At 52.7% G+C, this 22,804-nt stretch overlaps 1 protein-coding gene across 1 annotated transcript in view; it reads left to right on the top strand.

Annotated features, from left to right (window-relative positions):
* LOC6543522 overlaps positions 1–22,804 on the top strand; it is a 113,633-nt gene that overhangs the window by 87,987 nt on the left and 2,842 nt on the right. Inside the window, exons 57-76 of the mRNA XM_026979451.1 lie at positions 38–685; positions 748–1,059; positions 1,121–1,459; positions 1,518–2,780; positions 2,845–3,159; positions 3,224–4,822; positions 4,886–5,200; positions 5,261–5,908; positions 5,975–6,937; positions 7,031–9,019; positions 9,089–9,394; positions 9,470–12,691; positions 12,749–13,399; positions 14,002–14,661; positions 14,728–15,663; positions 15,910–17,595; positions 17,951–18,151; positions 18,213–18,407; positions 18,469–19,464; positions 19,534–22,761. Coding sequence (XP_026835252.1) covers positions 38–685; positions 748–1,059; positions 1,121–1,459; positions 1,518–2,780; positions 2,845–3,159; positions 3,224–4,822; positions 4,886–5,200; positions 5,261–5,908; positions 5,975–6,937; positions 7,031–9,019; positions 9,089–9,394; positions 9,470–12,691; positions 12,749–13,399; positions 14,002–14,661; positions 14,728–15,663; positions 15,910–17,595; positions 17,951–18,151; positions 18,213–18,407; positions 18,469–19,464; positions 19,534–22,761 — 20,472 coding nt within the window. The remainder of the gene's footprint in view (positions 1–37; positions 686–747; positions 1,060–1,120; positions 1,460–1,517; positions 2,781–2,844; positions 3,160–3,223; positions 4,823–4,885; positions 5,201–5,260; positions 5,909–5,974; positions 6,938–7,030; positions 9,020–9,088; positions 9,395–9,469; positions 12,692–12,748; positions 13,400–14,001; positions 14,662–14,727; positions 15,664–15,909; positions 17,596–17,950; positions 18,152–18,212; positions 18,408–18,468; positions 19,465–19,533; positions 22,762–22,804) is intronic.

Genomic DNA, 22,804 nt, shown 5'->3' with positions numbered 1-22,804 from the left:
TTAAGAGGACATCTCTTATATAATGCCCCACCTATAGTTGAGCCACAGCGGGATATTACGCCCAAAGATCCTTGCCAGCCCTCACCCTGTGGTCCAAACAGCGAATGTCGCCGCGCAGGAGAAACACCCTCCTGCTCTTGCCTGTCCAACTTCTTTGGCACCCCGCCCAACTGTCGACCTGAATGTGTCTCCAATTCCGAGTGCAGTCAGGTGAACGTTTGCACGAATAACCGCTGCAAGGACCCGTGCCCGGGTCTCTGCGGAACTGATGCCGTATGCCGCGTGATAAGCCACAGTGCTATGTGCTACTGTCAGCCGGGTTACAGCGGCGATCCGTTCGTTCGCTGTGCACCACACGTCCAAAGGGAATCGATTGAGATAGTGCAACCCTGCAACCCTAATCCTTGTGGCGCCTTTGCCGAGTGTCGTCAGCAGAATGGAGTCGGATCTTGTCAATGTCTACCGGAGTACTTCGGCAATCCTTATGAAGGATGTCGTCCGGAATGTACTCTTGACTCTGATTGCTCCGCTCAGCTGGCCTGTGTCAATCAGAAATGCCGTGATCCCTGTCCCGGAAGCTGCGGATCAAATGCCGAATGCTTTGTACGCAATCACCTGCCTACTTGCAACTGCCTCAGTGGCTATGTGGGTGACCCCTATCGGTATTGTAGCATTGAACCGAAACGTAAGCAGACCTTTCTATTGTTGACCCAACAATGCCTCTACACATCATATACTCTTTTACAGCCATTCGGGAATATGTTAACCCCTGTCAACCCTCTCCTTGTGGTCCTAACTCTCAGTGCCGCGAGCAGAATGGTGTGGCCACATGCTCTTGCTTGCCAGAATATGTGGGCACTCCGCCGGGTTGTCGGCCCGAGTGCACGGTATCTTCTGAGTGCAATCTTGACAAGGCCTGCATTCGTCACAAGTGCCTGGATCCTTGTCCTGGTGCCTGCGGCAGCTCTGCCAACTGCCAGGTGGTGAACCACGCTCCACTCTGCTCTTGTCAAGCGGGTTATACAGGAGACCCATTTACTCGATGCTACCCAATTCCCCGTAAGTTGCCAAAAGTGGAAAACCTCGTCTTCCTTTCTAATCATCTAACATATATGTCCAGCTCCACCTACGCATATTGTCCATGATTACACGCGCGATCCATGCCAACCATCTCCCTGCGGAGCTAATGCCCAATGTAGACAATCCCAAGGGCAAGCCATCTGCTCCTGCATACCCAACTACTTCGGTGTTCCACCCAATTGTCGACCCGAGTGCACTCAAAGCTCAGAGTGTCTGTCCAGTCTGGCCTGCATCAATCAACGATGCGCGGATCCCTGTCCTGGCTCCTGTGCCTACAACGCCATTTGCCATGTGCGTAATCACGTGCCCAGTTGTCAGTGCCCAGTGGGCTATGTAGGTGATCCGTTCTCCAACTGTCACCCTGAACCTCAGCCACCACGTAAGAATATAAAGTGTGCGTGTTATTGGTCAAAGTATAACCTTACCCCTAACTCTAGCCAAACCCGTTGCTCTCGATGATCCGTGCTATCCATCGCCCTGTGGCGCCAATACTGTGTGTCAAAATGGTCAATGTTCGTGTAAACCCGAGTACCAAGGAGATCCTTATACCGGCTGTAGGCCCGAATGTGTGTTAAATGCGGATTGTGCGCGAAATCGTGCTTGTGTTCGACATAAGTGTGTGGATCCCTGTCCGGGAACGTGTGCACCGAATGCCGTCTGCGATGTAATTAACCACATAGCCATGTGTCGTTGTCCGGAGCGTATGACAGGCAATGCTTTTATCCAATGTGAAACCCCGCCAGTGTCGCTGGCACCTCCAGATCCGTGTTACCCATCGCCGTGCGGGCCGAACAGTCGGTGCCGTGTGTTCAACAACAACGCTGTGTGTTCCTGTATAGAGGATTTCATTGGAACCCCACCAAATTGCCGACCGGAGTGCACGCATAACTCAGATTGCCTGCCTAGACTGGCGTGCCAGAGGCAGCATTGTATAGATCCGTGTCCAGGAACTTGTGGCTTTAATGCACTTTGCCACGTTGTGAACCATGCGCCCATATGCAGTTGTCCACCAAAGCACAATGGAAACCCCTTCTTGGGATGCTTCCCGGAACCCGTGCGACGCGACGAGTTGGTTCCAAAGAACCCGTGCCAGCCCTCGCCTTGTGGGCCATATGCTACATGCACTACCGTGGGCGACCAGGCGCAGTGCCGTTGCCTGCCGGAGTACATTGGAACTCCACCGAGCTGCCGCCCGGAGTGTATCACCAATTCGGAATGCTCCTTCGACAAGGCATGTTTAAACCAAAGATGTCGCGATCCCTGCTCGGGAACTTGTGGTTCCAACGCCAATTGCCACGTTATTAGCCATAGTGCCATGTGCTACTGTTTACCAGGATTTACTGGGGACCCGTTCACTTCCTGTGGCCAAGTACCAGTGATTCAGCAAATTGAGGTCGTTCAACCTTGCTCTCCCAATCCTTGCGGAGCCAATGCTGTATGTCGCCACGAGGGTCATGTTGGTTCTTGCCAATGCCTTCCCGAATACTACGGAAATCCTTACGAGATATGTCGGCCGGAATGTGTAACGAATAACGACTGTCCATCGAATAAGGCTTGTCAACAGCAGAAGTGTCGCGATCCTTGTCCAGGAGTCTGTGCTCTCAATGCCTTATGTCGCGTGATCGATCACTTACCAACTTGTCATTGTCAGAACGGCTTTGTTGGTGATCCATATCGCTATTGCCAAATTCCCGAAAAACGTGAGTTGTGTGTTTGGTTTGCTCTGCGTTCATATGGTAACCAATTCCTCTCCCATACCTTTAGCTGTCCTTAAAGAATATGTCAATCCCTGCCAGCCTTCCCCGTGTGGCCCCAACTCGAAGTGCCGTGAAAACAACGAGCAGGCCATCTGCTCATGTCTGCCCGAGTACGTCGGTGCTCCACCCAATTGTCGACCTGAGTGCGTGACCAGTTCAGAGTGTCCTCATGACAAGGCATGCATTAGGCAAAAGTGTAGTGATCCCTGCCCCGGTGTGTGTGGCTCAAATGCCGATTGCCGTGTTATCCAGCATGCTCCTATTTGTAGTTGTCGTGCAGGATTCACAGGCGATGCCTTCTCACGCTGCTTACCCCTGCCACGTAAGATATTGCCTCTAGAATGCGCGCAACCATTTAGTTTACCCGTCCTTCCCTTAAATTCCAGCCCCACGACCACCTCAGTTGGATGTATACCGCAATCCTTGTGTACCTTCGCCTTGTGGCCAGTATGCAGAGTGTCGGGATAACCAGGGAACTGCCACTTGCAGTTGTCAGCCCTCCTATTTTGGCACCCCGCCCAACTGTCGCCCCGAGTGTACGATAAATCCCGACTGCCCCTCTCATTTGTCCTGCCAACAACAGCGTTGTCGCGATCCCTGTCCCGGAGCCTGTGGATTCAATGCATTGTGCACAGTTATTAACCACAATCCCACGTGTCAGTGTGCTCCTGGATTTATTGGCAATGCCTTTACATCCTGCCATATACCACCTCCAATTGTTCGGGACCCCCCTCAAATTAGTGATCCATGCGCATTGATCTCTTGCGGCCCCAATGCTGTTTGCAATCAAGGGCAATGTACTTGTCTGCCGGAATTTGTGGGTAACCCATTAGTTGGATGTCGTCCGGAATGTGTGTTGAGTACAGAATGCGACTGGAACAAGGCGTGCGTGAGAAACAAGTGCATCGATCCATGTCCAGGAACTTGCGGATCCAATGCCATATGTGAGGTGCACAGACATGTTGCCATGTGTCATTGTCCACCTGGAATGACTGGAAATGCCTTCAGCCAATGCCGACAGTTGCCACCAGCTCCGGTACGCGATGTTATAGACCCTTGTCAGCCTTCGCCATGCGGACCAAATGCCCAGTGCCGCAATATCAACGGACAAGCAGTGTGCTCATGTCTTCGGGATTTCATCGGAGTTCCACCTTCATGTCGGCCAGAGTGCGTTAGTAATGCTGAGTGCCCACTTCATCTGGCTTGCCTTCAACGACATTGCCGAGATCCATGTCCCGGAGTCTGTGGCCTGAATGCCGAATGCCGGGTCATAAATCACAGCCCGAACTGCCATTGCATTGGCTCCTTTACGGGAAATCCGTTCGCGGCTTGTCACCGGCCACCACCGCCACCGATTAAGCATGAACCCATTGATCCTTGTCAACCATCACCGTGTGGAGCTAATGCGGAATGCCGTGTTCAGGGAAGCAGTGCTCAATGCAATTGTCTAAGTGGTTTCATTGGAACACCACCCAACTGCCGACCCGAGTGCGTGTCCAACTCAGATTGTCCCACGAATCTGGCTTGCCTTAATCAGAAGTGCCGAGATCCATGTCCAGGTGTCTGTGGCTCCAATGCTGAATGCTATGTGATTAACCATACACCCATGTGCACATGCCTTGCCGGACAAACCGGCAATCCTTTTGTAGGCTGTCAAGTGATGCGAGATGTTCCCGAGCCACAAACTCCCTGTGTGCCCAGTCCATGCGGAGCCAATGCACTTTGTTCTGAAAGAAACGGAGCCGGAGCCTGTCAATGCCTTCCGGAATTCTATGGCAATCCCTATGAAGGCTGCCGACCGGAGTGCGTTCTCAATTCGGACTGTCCCAGCCACTTGGCGTGTCTTAACCAACACTGCCGCGATCCCTGTCCCGGAACATGTGGTATCAACGCCGAATGTCAAGTGCGCGAGCACTTGCCCCAATGCAACTGCCATGTTGGATATCAGGGAAACCCCTACGTTTACTGTAGTGTCCTGCGTGAACGTAAGCAGCCCATGGAAAGGAAAATTATTGCATCCGATACTTATTCTGCATTTACCCCGACAGCACTGCCTGAACCAGTTTCCTCCCGCCCTTGTCAGCCGTCACCTTGTGGTCCGAACTCTCAGTGTCGGGAGTCAAACAACCAGGCAATTTGCAAGTGCCTGCCCGACTTTATTGGATCCCCACCTGCATGTAGACCCGAGTGCACCATCTCCAGTGAATGTGATTTGACCCTTGCTTGTGTTCAACAACACTGTGTCGATCCCTGTCCCGGTGTCTGCGGCAATAGTGCCCAGTGTCGGGTCATAAATCACAGTCCCCACTGCAGTTGCTTGCCTGGTTTCACGGGTGATGCCATTAGTGGTTGCCAACGGATTCGTAAGACTCAACTTTTAATAAATTCCTTCGATAGTTTTCTTAACCGCAAACTCTCTGCAGCACCCGCCATTAGTTACGATCCCCCCAAAGAGACCCACCGCGATCCCTGTGTTCCCTCTCCCTGCGGAGCCTTTGGTCAGTGCCGAGCTCAAGGCAACCAGGCTGTATGCTCATGCCTTCCTGGCTACTACGGAGCACCACCAAATTGTAGACCGGAATGTGAAATTAACCCGGACTGCCCGTCCCATTTGGCATGTATCAGTGAAAAATGTCGCGATCCATGTCCCGGTTCTTGTGGCCTGCAGGCCCAATGCAGCGTCATAAACCACACACCCATCTGTAGTTGTCCATCAGGCTATCAGGGCAACCCCTTCATCAGCTGTCAACGAATCCCTCCACCGCCGACTCCACCCCTTCGCGATGCCTGCAATCCCTCACCTTGTGGCTCCAATGCAATCTGCAGCCCCGGAGGCCAGTGTTCATGTCTGCCCGACTTTGATGGCAACCCCTACGTGGGCTGCCGACCTGAGTGCGTCCTCAATACGGACTGCGCAAGAGACAAAGCCTGCCAGCGCAGCAAGTGCACAGATCCTTGTCCAGGAGCTTGTGGTATTGGAGCAGTTTGCGAGGTGCGCAATCACATTCCCACGTGTAATTGCCCACCCGGAACGACGGGCAATGCTTTCGTTCAGTGCACCCTTGTGCAATGTAGGTTCCAAACTAAGAATCTACCAACTATAGAGCCTCTATTTAACAATTCCCTGTTTTATTTAGCTTCACCCGTGGTGCCCTTAAACCCTTGCCAACCATCACCGTGCGGAAACAATGCCCAATGCCGAGAGGTTAATGATCAGGCCGTTTGCTCTTGTCTACCCGGTTTCTTTGGTGTTCCACCAAAGTGTCGACCCGAGTGTACCATTAACTCAGACTGTGCCCCACATTTGGCCTGCTTGAACCAACAGTGTAGAGATCCTTGTCCTGGAGCTTGCGGCCAGTTCGCTCAATGCCAGGTCATCCGGCATGTTCCGCACTGTAGTTGTCCTTCAGGCTACTCAGGCAACGCTTTCTTCCTGTGTCATCGCATACCACCACCACCACCAGTCCAACGAGAACCGCTCAATCCCTGCTATCCATCGCCATGCGGACCCAATGCCGAATGCACAAATCAGAATGAACAGGCCATTTGCAAGTGCCTAAAGGACTACATAGGAACACCACCCAACTGTCGACCAGAGTGCATAACGTCATCAGAGTGTCCGCTTCAGCTGGCTTGTATTGGTCAGAAATGCAAGGATCCTTGTTCAGGGCTCTGCGGAAACGCTGCCACCTGTCAAGTTGTCAGCCACGTGCCTTCGTGTATTTGCGTTGCAGACTATATTGGAGATCCCTACACTGGATGCTATGCCCGGCCGCCCATTCAGCGAGAGCAAATCAATCCATGCTACCAGAACCCGTGCGGAAGCAATGCGATCTGCAGAGAGCGTGGAGAAGTCGCTTCGTGTCAGTGTCTACCGGAATATTACGGAAACCCGTATGAAGGATGTCGACCCGAATGTGTGCTTAATTCGGACTGCTCTAGCCACTTGGCTTGCCTCAATCAACACTGTCGAGATCCCTGTCCGGGAAGTTGCGCGCCCAATGCCCAATGTCAAGTAGTCAATCACGTGCCCAGCTGTAGTTGTTATCCTGGATATAGTGGCGATCCGTATCGCCATTGCCATGTGGTCCAGGCAGAACGTAAGCAGTCTTTACCCAGTCCGTCGTTTAACCCATGCACTAACTCACCAATCTACCAATATGCCCAATCTGCACTCTTATGTCCCTATTTAGCCTTTGAAGTTGTGCACTCTAATCCCTGCCAACCCTCGCCGTGTGGTCCCAACTCACAGTGCACCGAGTCTCAGGGCCAAGCGGTGTGTCGCTGTCTGCCCGATTACTATGGTTCCCCACCTGCTTGTCGACCCGAGTGCACCACTAATCCCGAATGTCCCAATGATAAAGCCTGCGTGGCTAGAAGATGCACCGATCCTTGCGCGGGTGCTTGTGGTCAGAACGCTATTTGTCGAGCGCATCAGCACAGAGCTTATTGCTCGTGTCATCCTGGCTATACAGGTGATGCCTTCATGCGCTGCCAGTTCTTGCCTCCGCCCCAACCGATTAGGGATTCGCCAGTAATCTATAGAGACCCCTGTGTGCCGTCGCCCTGTGGACAGTTTGCACAGTGTCGCGTTGAGTACGAACAAGCGGTATGCTCTTGTCTTACCTCCTACTACGGTACTCCGCCATACTGTCGACCCGAGTGCACACAGAATTCAGATTGTCCCAGCCATAGGTCCTGTGTCAATCAAAGGTGCGTGGATCCGTGCCCCGGGGCATGTGGTCTACACGCGCGATGCGATGTGCTCAATCACGTGCCTAGCTGTTCATGTCCCAAAGGTTATGTGGGAGATCCCTTCTACCGCTGTTACCCTGCTCCCGCGCCTCCTCCAACACCTGTTACCGTCGTGGCCAATGATCCTTGTCAGCCATCGCCCTGCGGTCCCAATGCCCAGTGTTCGAACGGTGTCTGCAATTGTCTGCCCCTGTACCAGGGTGATCCCTATGTGGGCTGTCGCCCGGAGTGCGTGTTAAGTACAGAGTGTCCGTGGGACAAAGCCTGCATCCGCAATCGTTGCTTGGACCCGTGTCCCGGAACGTGCGGATCAGGAGCCACATGCCAGGTACATAATCATGTGGCCATGTGCCAGTGTCCGGCTGGCTATCAGGGCAATCCATTTGTACTGTGCCAGCAAACACCTCTTCAAGCACCCGCAAAACTCCATCCCTGCCAGCCTTCACCTTGTGGACACCATGGAGAGTGTCGTGAAGTTGGTTCGCAAGCCATTTGCACTTGCCTTCCCGGTTATTATGGCAGCCCACCGGCTTGTCGACCCGAATGTGTCAGCGATCCGGAGTGTCCACCCAGTTTGGCCTGTGTAAATCAAAAATGCCGCGATCCCTGTCCTGGTACCTGTGGTCGCTTAGCCCAATGTCATGTAATTAATCACAGTCCACAGTGTGTTTGCCCTGCTGGATACACTGGAAGTCCTTACTCCGAGTGCCACCTGATTAGGACAGATTACTCACCAGTTCAGCGTCAACCCATTGATCCCTGCTCGCCATCTCCCTGTGGGCCTCATGCTCAATGCAGCAATGAGGGAGGCAATGCAGTTTGTCGATGCCTGGCGGAATACCTGGGAGTACCACCGTACTGTCGACCCGAATGCATCGCCAACAGCGAGTGTCCCAGTGACAGGGCATGTATTAACCGGAAGTGCCAGGATCCATGTCCCGGCCTGTGCGGGTACAATGCCATTTGTCGAACTTACAATCACCAGCCCAACTGTGTTTGTGCTCCTGGTTTGGTGGGTAATCCCTTCAACTCCTGCCTGCCCCCCACGCGTCCTGATATTCCAACAACACCTCCCACAACTGCCATACAAGTGCTTCAGTATGAGGAACCATTCATCAATGGATGTGAACCAAATCCCTGTGGGGCAAACGCGCAATGCAATCAGCGAAGGGGAGTAGTCTCTTGCGTCTGTCTGCCAGACTATTTTGGCAACCCTTACGAAGCCTGCCGACCCGAGTGTATTCTGAACTCCGATTGTGGCTCGAGTAGAGCATGTGTACAACAAAAATGTCGCGATCCATGTCCCGGAACTTGTGGCCTGAATGCCGAGTGTCATGTCCTGGATCATCTGCCACAGTGCAGATGTTTCAGTGGGTACACTGGAAATCCTTTGGCGTACTGCTCACCAGTGCCAATAGTCCAAGAGTGTAAGCATAAATGCATTGATAAACCCGCCACCAATATAGATAATCCAAATCATATGTCAACCCTTTTAGCTCCTTTGACCCCCTGTGATCCCTCACCTTGTGGACCCAATGCCCAGTGTCAACCGTCGCTCAATGAAGCCGTGTGCTCCTGTTTACCCGAATTCTACGGAACCCCACCCAATTGTCGACCCGAGTGTACTCTAAACTCTGAGTGTGCTTATGATAAGGCTTGCGTACATCACAAGTGTGTTGATCCCTGTCCTGGAATTTGCGGTGTTAATGCCGAATGTCGCGTGCACTATCACAGTCCCATATGTTATTGCATTTCATCGCATACGGGTGATCCATTCACACGATGCTACGAAACCCCAAAACGTAAGAATATAAATACAAGTTCTTATGGAGTTCAAAAATCGGTTAACAAAAATTTCAATATTACACTTTCAACAGCCTTGCGACCCCAAATATACGACACGCCTTCTCCTCCATATCCGGTCGCTATACCCGATCTGGTTTATGTACAAGAACAACAACCGGGAATAGTAAATATTCCCTCTGTCCCTCAACCGATATATCCTACGCCCCAATCACCACAATACAATGCAAACTATCCATCCCCGCAACCGGCGCATCCCCAAAAACCGGGAGTTGTAAATATTCCACAGCCACAGCCAGTTTACCCAACACCTCAACCACCTGTTTACGATGTCAACTACCCAACAACGCCAGTGCCACAACAACCCGGGGTTGTGAACATTCCTTCGGCACCTCGACCAGTGCCCCCGACATCTCAGAGACCTGTGTTTATTACGTCGCCAGGAAACCCAGCGCCCACACCGCTACCTGGAGTTATTAACATTCCGTCAGTGTCACAACCTGGATATCCAACGCCACAAAGCCCTGTTTATGATACAAACTATCCTACTGCTCAAAGTCCTATTCCCCAACATCCTGGCGTAGTTAACATTCCATCGGTGCCAACTCCAACATACCCTGCTCCAAATCCACCGGTGAACTATCCAACGCCACCATCATCTCATATACCAGTCCAACCGGGAGTTATCAATATACCGTCTGCGCCGCATCCAACAGCACCACCACAACATCCTACCGTTTTTATTCCGTCCCCTGAGAGCCCGTCACCAGCTCCAAAGCCTGGTGTAATTAATATTCCGTCCGAAGCGCAACCAGAACACCCAACACCAGAGGTTCCTGTTTATGACGTGAATTATTCAACAACACCGTCTCCTATTCCTCAAAAGCCTGGAGTAATAAATATTCCTTCAGCACCGCAACCAGTGCATCCTGCACCCAATCCACCAATCCACGATTTTAATTATCCCACTACGCCAGCAGTTCCTCACCAGCCAGGTGTTCTGAATATACCATCATACCCAAGGCCAGAGGCACCAACACCTCAGCCCCCTATATACATACCATCCCAGGAGCAACCGAAACCAACACCCGGACCGGCAGTTATAAATGTACCTTCAGCACCACAACCTGTGTATCCTACACCACAGGCCCCTGTTTACGACGTTAACTATCCAACATCTCCATCTGCAATACCACACAAACCTGGAGTAGTTAACATTCCATCGGTGCCACTCCCAACGCCTCCAATTACGCAACGTCCCGTGTTTGTACCATCACCTGTATACACGACTCCCGCTCCTCAACCAGGTGTTGTTAATATACCTTCAGTCGCACAGCCAGTGCAACCAACGTATCAACCTCCGGTTGTCGAACGCCCTGCTATATATGACGTGTACTACCCGCCGCCGCCTTCCAGGCCGGGTGTGATCAATATTCCATCGCCCCCAAGGCCCGTTTACCCAGTGCCCCAGCAACCGATCTACGTTCCGGCGCCAGTTCTACATATACCAGCTCCAAGACCAGTCATTCATAACATTCCATCAGTACCTCAACCAACATATCCACATCGGAATCCACCGATTCAGGATATTACTTATCCAGCTCCACAACCAAATCCTCCCGTACCAGGAATAGTAAATATTCCATCACCGCCTCAAGCCGTATCACCCACTCCTGGTGTGATAAATATTCCCTCGCAAGCATCACCGCCGATCACTCCTTCCTTACCTGGAATTATTAATATTCCTTCAGTGCCTCAACCGTTCCCAGCGCCAACTCCTGGTGTGATCAATATTCCGCAGCAACCAACGCCACCATCTGTGGTTCAGCAGCCCGGAATTATAAACATTCCGTCGGTACCACAACCAACTACTCCTACCACTCACCATCCGATACAGGTTGTTCAATATGAAACACAAACACCACAGCCTACGCCTGGGGTAATCAACATTCCATCTGTGCCACAACCTACGTATCCAACTCAAAAGCCATCTTACCAGGTCCCAACTGTACAGCCAAATCCTCCGGTACCTGGAATTATTAATATTCCCTCGGTGCCCCAGCCAGTGCCATCAGCAACTCCTGGAGTGATCAATTTGCCCTCAGAGCCATCTTATCCGGCACCAATCCCAAAACCTGGAATCATCAATATTCCCTCAATACCGCAACCTATACCATCAGCACCACAAAATCCGGTGCAAGAGGTTTATCACGATACTCAGAAGCCACAAGCAATTCCGGGTGTGGTTAACGTTCCATCTGTTCCGCAGCCAACTCCAGATCGCCCAAATTATGATGTGGCAAAGCCTGATTTCGAGTTCAACCCATGCTATCCATCGCCTTGTGGTCCCTACTCTCATTGTCACAATCGATTTGGAGTAGCTGCCTGTGGTTGCCTACCAAATTACAAAGGAACTCCGCCGAATTGCCGACCAGAATGCGTAATTAATTCGGATTGTCCATCAGCTTTGGCCTGCATCAATGAAAAGTGCAGAGATCCTTGCCCAGGATCCTGTGCTTACAATGCCGTGTGCCGTGTGCATGAACATGTGCCTAATTGTTACTGCCAGACTGGCTACACCGGAAATCCATTTATTTCCTGCCAACGTACACCTATAGCCCCCGTTCAACGTGAGCCCACTGAGACGAAGGATCCATGCTATCCATCTATTTGCGGACCAAACGCTGTGTGCAATAATGGACAGTGCAGCTGCATACCTGAATATCGAGGAGATCCCTATGTTGGATGTAGGCCGGAATGTGTTCTCAATACAGACTGTGCCAGGGATAAGGCTTGCATTCAACAAAAGTGCAAAGATCCGTGTCCGGGCATTTGCGGATTACAGGCCTTGTGTCATGTGTACAACCATGTGGCCACCTGCACCTGTCCGGAAGGAATGCAGGGCGATGCCTTTGTGAGATGTGACCCCAAACCCAAGGCTCAACCGCCAGCGCCAGCACCACCTACAACCTTGCCGGTCATCGTACCGCAACGTGCTCCGATTAATCCCTGCCAGCCCACTCCCTGTGGACCCAATTCCCAGTGCAGAGCTTACCATGAGCAGGCGATTTGCTACTGCCTGCCAAATTTCATTGGCACGCCACCAGGCTGTCGTCCAGAGTGTACCTCCAACTCAGACTGTCCCCTTGACAAATATTGTCTGAATCTTAGGTGTCGCGATCCATGTCCCGGGGCGTGTGGCATTCGTGCCATTTGTCATGTCCAGAACCACGGTCCCTTGTGCGTGTGTCCACCCTATTTGACGGGTAATCCCCTGCTGGCCTGTCAACCCATAGGTATACCAGAAAAATCGCCCAAACCAAAAGACCACTTTTCTAATTCCACTATTTTAGTTATTCCCCCTGTAGAGCGCGATGAAGTGAATCCCTGCCAGCCCTCGCCCTGTGGCCCGAACTCCGAGTGCCAAGCCACGTCCGGCGGAGCTCGCTGCTCCTGCTTACCCCAGTATCACGGCACCCCGCCCTTCTGTCGGCCGGAGTGCGTGAACAGCGCTGATTGTCCGGCGGACAAGGCGTGCCGAAACTACAAGTGCATTGATCCCTGCCCTGGCAGCTGTGGTTACTCAGCTCTCTGTCGTGTGGTGGCCCACAGTCCCGTGTGCTATTGTCCCGAAAGCTATGTAGGCAATGCCTACAGCCTTTGCACTCGACCCGAGCCGAGTCCACCTGCCGTGGTGATCCTGCCTTGCAATCCCAGTCCCTGTGGCGTAAACGCATTCTGCCAGCCGCACAACGACTTGAGCGTTTGCCAATGCCTGCCGGGTTACTATGGCGATCCCTCTAAAATTTGCCGACCCGAATGCACCGTCAACTCGGACTGTCCAAGCCACAGGGCTTGTATGAGCGAAAAGTGTCGCGATCCCTGTCCCGGAGTTTGTGGCCCTAATGCCCTCTGTCAGGTTATTAACCACAACCCAGTGTGCGAGTGCCTCACGGGTCATGTGGGCAATCCCTATCACAGCTGTCGCATACCACAGCGTGAACGTAAGAAAAAATCTCCTTATTTTGGCTTATCTAAAACCGACCCTAATGCGAACTTTCTCTTTGAACAACAACGCCTTACTCGAATTGTTTTCTGCTCTGTCTTACTGCGAACATATAAGTCCATTGATAATATTCTGTGATATTTTGGGAGAACTTTTCAATGCCGAACTAAATCTGACTACTTCCTAATGCTGCATACAACAACGCTGTACTCAATTCCCTGCCTCAGTTATCTTGTATCTGCTCCTGTTATGTGCCCTAATTGTATCTACCCATTACGACTTAATCCTCATACATATTTGATCTCAACGCTATGATCCTATGATCCAACGTGCCAATAATGTTCTGTGATATTTTTGTGAAATCGTAAAAAATAATATCTTTTAGCAACAACGAATTACTACTGCCGATTACCTTTCAGCTACCTCATTTGTTTAAATATAAAATCATCAAGTGTCCCTTGGAATATTGCATCGATTATGCTCAGTGACAATATGCTAGCTTTAGAAAATATTAACCTCGCTTTTGATTGCCTTTAATCATGCTTCGCTTTTGGCCCGCTATTACGCAAATTTTAAAAATCCTACTCTGACTTCCCTTAGCCCCTGCACCGGAATATGTGAACCCCTGTCAGCCATCGCCATGCGGTGCTAATTCCCAGTGTCGTGAGGCACAGGGACAGGCTATCTGCTCCTGCCTGCCGGAGTTTGTGGGCACACCGCCCTCGTGTCGTCCGGAATGTGTGATCAGCGCTGAGTGTCCGGCGGATAGGGCGTGCATCAACCAGAAGTGCCAGGACCCTTGTCCGGGAGCATGTGGCTTGAATGCCCAGTGCCATGTACGCAATCACAGTCCGCTGTGCTCGTGTCAGCCCGGGTTCACCGGAGATGCTCTGACCCGCTGTCTGCCAGTACCGCCTCCACAGCCACCGAAATCGAATGATATCCGCGATCCTTGCGTACCATCACCTTGTGGACCCTACTCTCAATGCCGGGTGGTTAATGGCGGAGCTAGTTGCAGCTGCCTGCCCAATTATGTGGGAGCGGCCCCCAACTGCCGTCCGGAATGTACCATCAATGCGGAGTGTCCCAGTAATTTGGCCTGCATCAACGAGAAGTGTCGCGATCCATGTCCAGGAGCCTGTGGCTTTGCTGCTCAGTGCAGTGTCATCAACCATACGCCCAGTTGTTCGTGTCCCTCGGGTTACACGGGAGATCCGTTCACCAGCTGCCGACTTCTGCCGCCACCACCGCCCCCACAGAGTATGCCCCTCGCTTTACCTGAAACCCAAGAAGATTTCCCTAAGCTAGGCCCCATTTCTTTTGCAGCTCCCTCTGATCCCTGCCAGCCTTCGCCCTGCGGAGCCAATGCTCTGTGCAACAATGGCCAGTGCTCATGCCTGCCAGAGTATCATGGTGATCCCTACACTGGATGTCGTCCCGAATGTGTTTTGAACTCGGATTGTCCCAGGAATAGGGCGTGTGTCAACCAAAAGTGCGTTGATCCTTGTCCAGGCCACTGTGGCCTCAATGCTCTCTGCGATGCCGTTAACCACATCGCCATGTGTCACTGCCCCGAGCGGATGACGGGCAATGCGTTCGTCTCCTGTCAGCCAATTCGCGAAGATCCACCAACAATTACACCCAATCCATGCCAGCCCTCGCCGTGCGGAACTAATGCCCAGTGCCTAGAGAGGAATGGCAACGCCATCTGTTCTTGCCTAGCCGGATACTTTGGTCAGCCGCCCAACTGCCGATTAGAGTGCTACTCCAGCTCCGATTGCTCCCAAGTGCACACCTGTATTAACAACAAGTGCGTGGACCCGTGCCCGGGCAAATGTGGTCTAAATGCAGTGTGCCAGGCGATCCAGCACAGAGCCCATTGCGAGTGCATCCCGAGATACACAGGAAATGCCTTTGTTCGGTGCAACCCCATTCCAGTTCCCATACTACCAGAACCAGTCCGCGATCCTTGCCAACCCTCGCCCTGTGGTCCCAACTCGCAGTGCACGAATGTAAATAGCCAAGCGGAGTGTCGCTGTCTGCAGGAGTTCCAGGGTACCCCGCCAAACTGCCGACCGGAGTGTGTGAGCCACGATGAGTGTGCCAACACCCTGGCCTGCATGAACCAGAAGTGCCGTGATCCCTGCCCCGGAAGCTGTGGCCAAGGTGCCCAGTGTACGGTCAGCCTTCACATACCGAACTGTCAGTGCCCCGTGGGCATGACTGGTGATCCATTCCGAATTTGTCTGCCAAAACCACGTGGTAAGATCTCCCAAGTAACGACACCCAAATCAAGAATCTTACCCACCTGTCAGAACCAGAGTGTCCCAATTTTAAATCCTTTTAAACAGGAATATCACCCAAAAGTTATAAACTCCTTGACCCAATATAAAAATATTTCTTACAACATTTAAGAACCAAGTTTGCATATTGTAATTAGGCAGGGCCCACTGTTAAGAATGCCTCCTTTTTATATAGTATCCTAACATATGAATATTACGATTTCAGACGAACCAAAGCCACCACCAACTCCCAAGAATCCTTGCTACCCTTCGCCTTGCGGTACCAATGCAGTGTGCCGCGTTCAAGGAGAGAACTACGTCTGCGAATGCAGTCAACTGGAGTACATCGGCAATCCCTACGAGGGTTGTCGCCCCGAATGTGTGGGCAACTCCGAGTGTCCGGCCAATCAGGCTTGCATCCGCAGCAAGTGCCAGGATCCTTGTCCAGGAGTTTGTGGACTGGAGGCCATTTGCACCATGAACAACCACATACCGATCTGCTCCTGCCCGCCGGGCTACACAGGCAACGCATTTGCACAATGCACCCGTCAGCTAACACCACCCCCTCCGTCGGACCCTTGTTATCCGTCCCCATGCGGACCCAATTCGATTTGCAGGATTCAGAACGAGAAGTCCGTGTGCGAGTGCCGGCCCGGATTCTTCGGGAATCCGCTGGCCCAGGGATGTCGCCCTGAATGCACCCTCAGTTCTGACTGCGCCAAGGATCGGGCTTGCATCAACTCCAAGTGCGTGGATGCCTGCGTGGGAGAGTGTGGATTCGGAGCTGTTTGCCAAACGATCAACCACAGCCCGGTGTGTAGTTGCCCTGCCAACATGGTGGGCAATCCGTTCGTCCAGTGCGAGGAACCACGCCAGGCTGAACCTATCGATCCCTGCCAGCCTTCCCCGTGCCGAAGCAATGGAATCTGTCGTGTTTACAATGGAGCTGCCACCTGCAGTTATCCGGAGTGTGTTATTAACGAGGATTGTTCCCGGGATAGGGCGTGCGTTAGCCAAAAGTGCCGCGACCCTTGCCTGAATGCCTGTGGCATCAATGCCATCTGTCGGGCCATCAACCACAAGGCTGTGTGCAGTTGCCCACCAGAGTTCTACGGATCTCCGTACGCTCAGTGTGTCAGACAGATACCGGAGCCACAGCCCAAACCGGAATGCATCAATGACGGTGATTGCACCAATGACAAGGCGTGCATCAACCAAGTTTGCCGCAATCCATGCGAGCAATCGAACATCTGCGCCCCACAGGCACGCTGCCATGTTCAGCTCCACCGGCCATTGTGCGTCTGCAATGAGGGATATACTGGAAACGCCTTGCAAAACTGCTACCTTCTGGGATGCCGATCGGATGGTGAATGTGCCGCCAATGAGGCTTGTGTTAACCAGCAGTGCGTGGATCCTTGTGGTTTCACACAGTGCGGAACGGGAGCCATCTGTCGGGCTGACTTTAACCACCGAGCTAGATGCCATTGCCTGGACGGCTACCGCGGCAATCCTCTGGTGCGCTGCGAACGTCCAGAGTGCCGATCCGATGACGAATGTGCGTTCCACTTGGCCTGCCGTAATGAGCGCTGCGAAGACCCGTGCAACTGCGGCATTGGAGCCCAGTGCCGCGTGGAGAACCACCGTGCCCAGTGCCGTTGTCCAGCTGGCTTCAGTGGCAATCCGGCCGTAAGATGTGATCTTGTGCCAACACAGTCGGAGGGCTGCACCATGGATGCGGAGTGTCCCAGCAAACTGGCCTGCTTTGGCGGCGAGTGCAAGAACCCGTGCGATGTCACGCATCCATGTGGCGCCAATGCCATCTGCGAGGTGGTCGACACTCTGCCTCTGCGCACCATGATGTGCAGCTGCTTACCTGGCTATGTGGGTGAAGCCGACATCGGATGTCACAAAGGTAAGATATGACTGGTGGAAAGATCACAAGGAGCCTTAAAGTGGGTTGATTTGTTAGACAGCTGTCTATTAACTCAATCCACCATAGCTTTGGTGGATTTCATTCCAGCTTATTATACCCTTTACTTTTGAGTTTGCTTTTCTCATTGCAGCAGCAGGTTTTTTTATAAAGTGCTTATACAAATATTTATCCTGAATTTACAATCCCATTTATAGTGATGCAAACCCATTATCCTGAGCAGTTGCACCTATATATATTTTGAATGCACTCTATAACTCTTAACTGTTGCACATACACACTCAGCAATCACACATTTACTTTGGAGAAATCTCTAATCTATAATTTTTTTGCTCAGAACCCCCGCGAGATCAGGGCTGTACGTCACATGATCAGTGCCAGGATACGGAAGCCTGTCGTGGCGGCAACTGTGTCAATCCCTGCTTGGATGCCTCGCCTTGTGCTCGAAGCGCCCAGTGTTTGGCCCAACAGCATCGCGCCATTTGCAGCTGTCCTGAAAGGACACAGGGAGATCCATTCACCAACTGCTACGAGCCACGTAAGCTACCACTTATAATTGGGATCAAATGGATTCCTCTAATCATGTGTTATATTTCCAGCTGAAATCAAGACTGGCTGCACCCACGATTCGGAATGCCAGCCGACCACGGCCTGCATCAATAAACGCTGCCAGGATCCTTGTGCCGAGGCCAATCCATGTGCCGGAAATGCCGAGTGTCGCGTGCAGAACTCCCGACCGATTTGCTTCTGTCCAGCTGGTTGGGGTGGTGACCCACAAGTGCAATGCTACAAACGTAAGTACTCCGTGTGAAACACCCTTGTAGACAAAGAATAATGAAATCGCTAATCCTCCAGCCGAATGCAAGATCAACGCCGACTGTCCATATGACAAGACCTGCTTGAACGAAAACTGCGTGGATCCATGCACTCATAGCCAAGTGCGTTGCGGCAACGGGGCCCAGTGCCTGGCTCAAAACCACCAAGCTGTGTGTATCTGCCCAACCGGAACTCAGGGAAATCCCTTCATCTCCTGCATCACTGGACACTGCCAGTACAACGAGGATTGTGCGGACCACGAAGCCTGCGATCGATTGAATCGCGTTTGCCGACCCGTTTGCGATCAGGAGACTTGTGCCCTAAACGCCATCTGTGTGGGTCGTCGCCATCAGCCTCTGTGCGAGTGCCGACCCGGATACCAGGGCAATCCACATGTGCAGTGCGATATACCGGTGAAGACGCCCAAGCCTCAGTGCATTCAGGATGCCGACTGTCCATCAAAATTGGCTTGCATAAATGAGCGCTGCGCAGATCCTTGCGCCATGCCCCATGTTTGTACTCCGCAGCAGACTTGTACAGTCTTGGATACCCTTCCAAAGCGAGCAATGGCGTGCAAGTGCCCCGGCGATACAGTGACGGATATCTCACGCAACTGCGTGCCTATCACTGTACCCAAGGTCATCACCGGCTGTCAGCACAACTCTGAGTGCGCCAATACTGAGGGCTGTTTGAATGGAAACTGCCTGGATGCCTGCCGACTGGAGAGATGTGGCGTCAATGCCCAGTGTACAGCTCGGGATCACTATGCTCAGTGCAACTGCCCTAAGGGCTTCCAAGGCAATCCCCGCATCGAATGCTACACTACGGAAGTTGATGTATTACGAATCCCCAATCCTGTCTGCTCCCGCAACGACGACTGTCCCAGGGATCAGATTTGTCGCAACGAGATTTGCGTCAGTCCGTGTGCCGCAGATGACTGTGGAATTGGAGCCTACTGCCATGTGCAGCAGCGAAAGGCCATCTGCCGCTGTCCACCTGGTTATTCCGGTAACCCACAAGACCGCTGCCTGCCACGTAAGTGTTTTTTATTTGTTTTTGAAACCTCAAGTGGCTGCAATACTTATTTCAATTCCATCTCTGCAGCTTCAGATGTGATCCTGGTGGGCTGCAAGTCTAGCACCGACTGTCCCTCGAACGAGGCCTGCATCAACACCCAGTGCGTCAGTCCTTGCAACTGTGGACCGAATGCCGAGTGCACGGTGAAGAACCACCATCCGATCTGCTACTGCAAGCCCGGATTCTCCGGAAACGCCCAGTTTGGATGTGCACCTATTGGCTGCCAGTCGGATGATGAGTGCAGCGCTGACAAGCAGTGTGTGAATCGCGAGTGTATCAATCCCTGCCTGACCAGCGATCCGTGTGCCCTTAATGCCGAGTGCTACGGGCGTAACCATCGCGCCAATTGCCGCTGTCCCGTGGGATTGGAGGGTGATCCGTTTGTGCGTTGTTTGCGCTTGGAATGCCACTCAGACTATGACTGCGCATCGAACTTGGCTTGCGTATCAAACGAATGTGTTAGCCCATGTGGTCAACGTAATCCTTGCGCCCAGAATGCCATTTGCCAGGCTCTGCAGCATCGCGCTGTTTGCCGTTGTCCGGATCAGTTGCCATTGGGTAACCCGCATGCCTATTGTGAACCCAGACCTGTGGAGCCCGTCTGCCGGGATGACGGAGATTGCCCAAGTAAGCTGGCCTGCATCGATGACAAGTGTCAAAATCCTTGCGCTGTGCTCTCGCCATGCCATCAAACTGCTCAGTGCAGTGTCCTAAATAGCGTTCCAGTGAGAACAATGGTTTGTGAGTGTGCAGAGTATGAGGTGCCCGATGCCAGTGGAGCGTGCAAAAAGATGGTACCGCCCAGGCAACCAGGCTGCGAGAGCGACCAGGACTGTCCCGACCAAGAGGCCTGCATACACGCGCAGTGCCGCAATCCATGCAACTGTGGAACTAACGCCGTCTGTCAAGTGACTCAACATCGCGCCGTGTGCAGTTGCCAGGACGGATTTGAGGGTAATCCCTATGCCTCCTGTCGCTCTATTGGATGTCGCGTTGACGGTGAGTGCGATTCGGGTAAGGCCTGCATCAACGGCGACTGCATCAACCCATGCCTGATCAACGATCCATGTGGACCCAACGCCGAGTGCTATGTGCAATCGAACCGTGCCCAGTGCCGCTGCCTGAGTGGCTATCGAGGAAATCCCTACGAGCGTTGTCGTGTCATTGGCTGCAGCAGCAACAACGACTGTCCCACGGACAAGACCTGCCAGAACGAACAATGCGTGAATCCGTGCGTCTACCACAACCCTTGTGCCCCGCGAGCGGAATGCAGGGCTCAGAACCATCTGGCCGTGTGCCGCTGTCCTGCCGATTTCCTGGGTAATCCATACGTGGACTGCCGACCGCCGCCACAGCCCATCTGCCAGTTGGATACCGATTGTCCAGGTCGCCGGGCCTGCATCAACGAACAGTGCGTGGATCCATGCGTTGTATTGGAGCCTTGCCAACGGCCTGCCATCTGCGAGGTAACTCCCACATCACCGGTGCGTACGATGCTCTGTATCTGTCCGGATGGCTATGTCAGCAGAGGTAGTGGAGGCTGCAAGCCCACGCAAGGAATCAAGGAGGTTGGAGGGTGCATCTCGGACTCTGATTGTCCGGCAGATAAGTCCTGCTTGAACAGCGTCTGCCGAGATCCTTGCAACTGTGGCTTGAATGCCGAATGCCGTATTAAGGACCATAAACCCGTATGCACTTGTCGCCAAGGATTCGAAGGAAACCCAGAGTTTGAGTGCTCCAAGATAGAGTGCAGTATCAACTCAGATTGCCCGGGAACGCACTTGTGCCGCAACCAGCTCTGCATCCCTGCCTGCCAGGGTGAGCAGTGTGGATCCAATGCCCAGTGCCTGGCTATCGAGCATCGTGCGGTTTGCGAGTGCATGCCAGGACATGGTGGAAACGCCAGGATTGCTTGTACTCCGTTAGGATGTCGCTCAGACGACGAATGTCCAACAGACAAGGCGTGCGTCAACGGCAAATGTAATGATCCTTGTACAACAACTGCTTTATGTGCCCAGGACGAGCTTTGCAAGGTGTATCATCACCGACCACAGTGCGCCTGTCCACCAGGAACCGTGCCCGGAAAGAATGGCTGCGAATCGGAGCGACACATTCCCATTTGCATAAGCGATGCGGACTGTCCCAGCCAGAAAGCATGCCTGCGCGGAGAATGTGTGAATCCGTGCAATGCCACCCAACCATGCGGAGTCAATGCCTTCTGCAGTGTCCGTGATACCTTGCCTGTTAGGACAATGATCTGTGAGTGCCTTGAAGGCTACACTGGCAACCCAGCCGTGCAATGCGACAAGCGTTCGCTGTGCGTCATCGAGAAGGGCTTCGTTCGGGATGTGGATGGACAATGTGTTTGCCCACCAGGAACCGCTTTGGATATCTACGAATACTGCACCCCATGCCGAGAGGAGCAAGGCTTCCGCATCGACCAGAATGGACATTGTGTGTGCGCTTTGGAGCGTGGAATGGTGATCGACGAGCGTGGCCGTTGCACTTGTCCCATTGATCTGGGCTACCGTCTGACTCCACGTGGCGAATGCCAGCCGGAGGAGCCGCCAGAGTGCACGAGCAATGATCAGTGCGCCGACAACCGTTTCTGCAACTTAGACACCAAGACCTGTGAGGATCCCTGTCTGACCAAGGTGTGCGGAGTGAATGCCTTCTGTAACGCGGTGAATCACCGAGCCCAGTGCCAGTGCATCACTGGTTACACCGGCAATCCGGAGCTGCACTGCAACCACACTAACTTCCGCACCGACTTCCCACGACCCGATATGGTCGTCAGTTGTCTCGCCGATGGAGTTCAAGTAGAGATCCACATCACGGAGCCAGGATTCAATGGAGTACTGTACGTTAAGGGTCACAGCAAGGACGAGGAGTGCCGTCGGGTGGTCAACCTGGCTGGCGAGACTGTTCCCCGTACCGAGATCTTCCGCGTTCACTTTGGTAGCTGCGGCATGCAGGCAGTAAAGGATGTGGCTAGTTTCGTGCTGGTCATCCAGAAACATCCCAAGCTGGTCACCTACAAGGCGCAGGCCTACAACATCAAGTGTGTCTACCAGACTGGCGAGAAGAATGTTACTCTAGGATTCAACGTATCCATGCTGACGACTGCCGGAACAATTGCCAACACAGGACCACCGCCGATCTGCCAGATGCGCATCATCACCAACGAAGGCGAAGAGATCAACTCTGCTGAGATCGGCGATAATCTCAAGCTGCAAGTGGATGTGGAGCCAGCCAGTAAGAATTTAATATTTTTAAGACCTATCAAAATGTATGCTTA

The sequence above is a fragment of the Drosophila erecta genome, unplaced genomic scaffold (genome assembly GCF_003286155.1).
Source record: "Drosophila erecta strain 14021-0224.00,06,07 unplaced genomic scaffold, DereRS2 tig00000055-arrow-pilon, whole genome shotgun sequence".
NCBI classification, from domain to species: domain Eukaryota; kingdom Metazoa; phylum Arthropoda; class Insecta; order Diptera; family Drosophilidae; genus Drosophila; species Drosophila erecta.
Note: the sequence above shows the minus strand (reverse complement) of the source record. Positions and strands in the feature narration are given on the sequence as shown.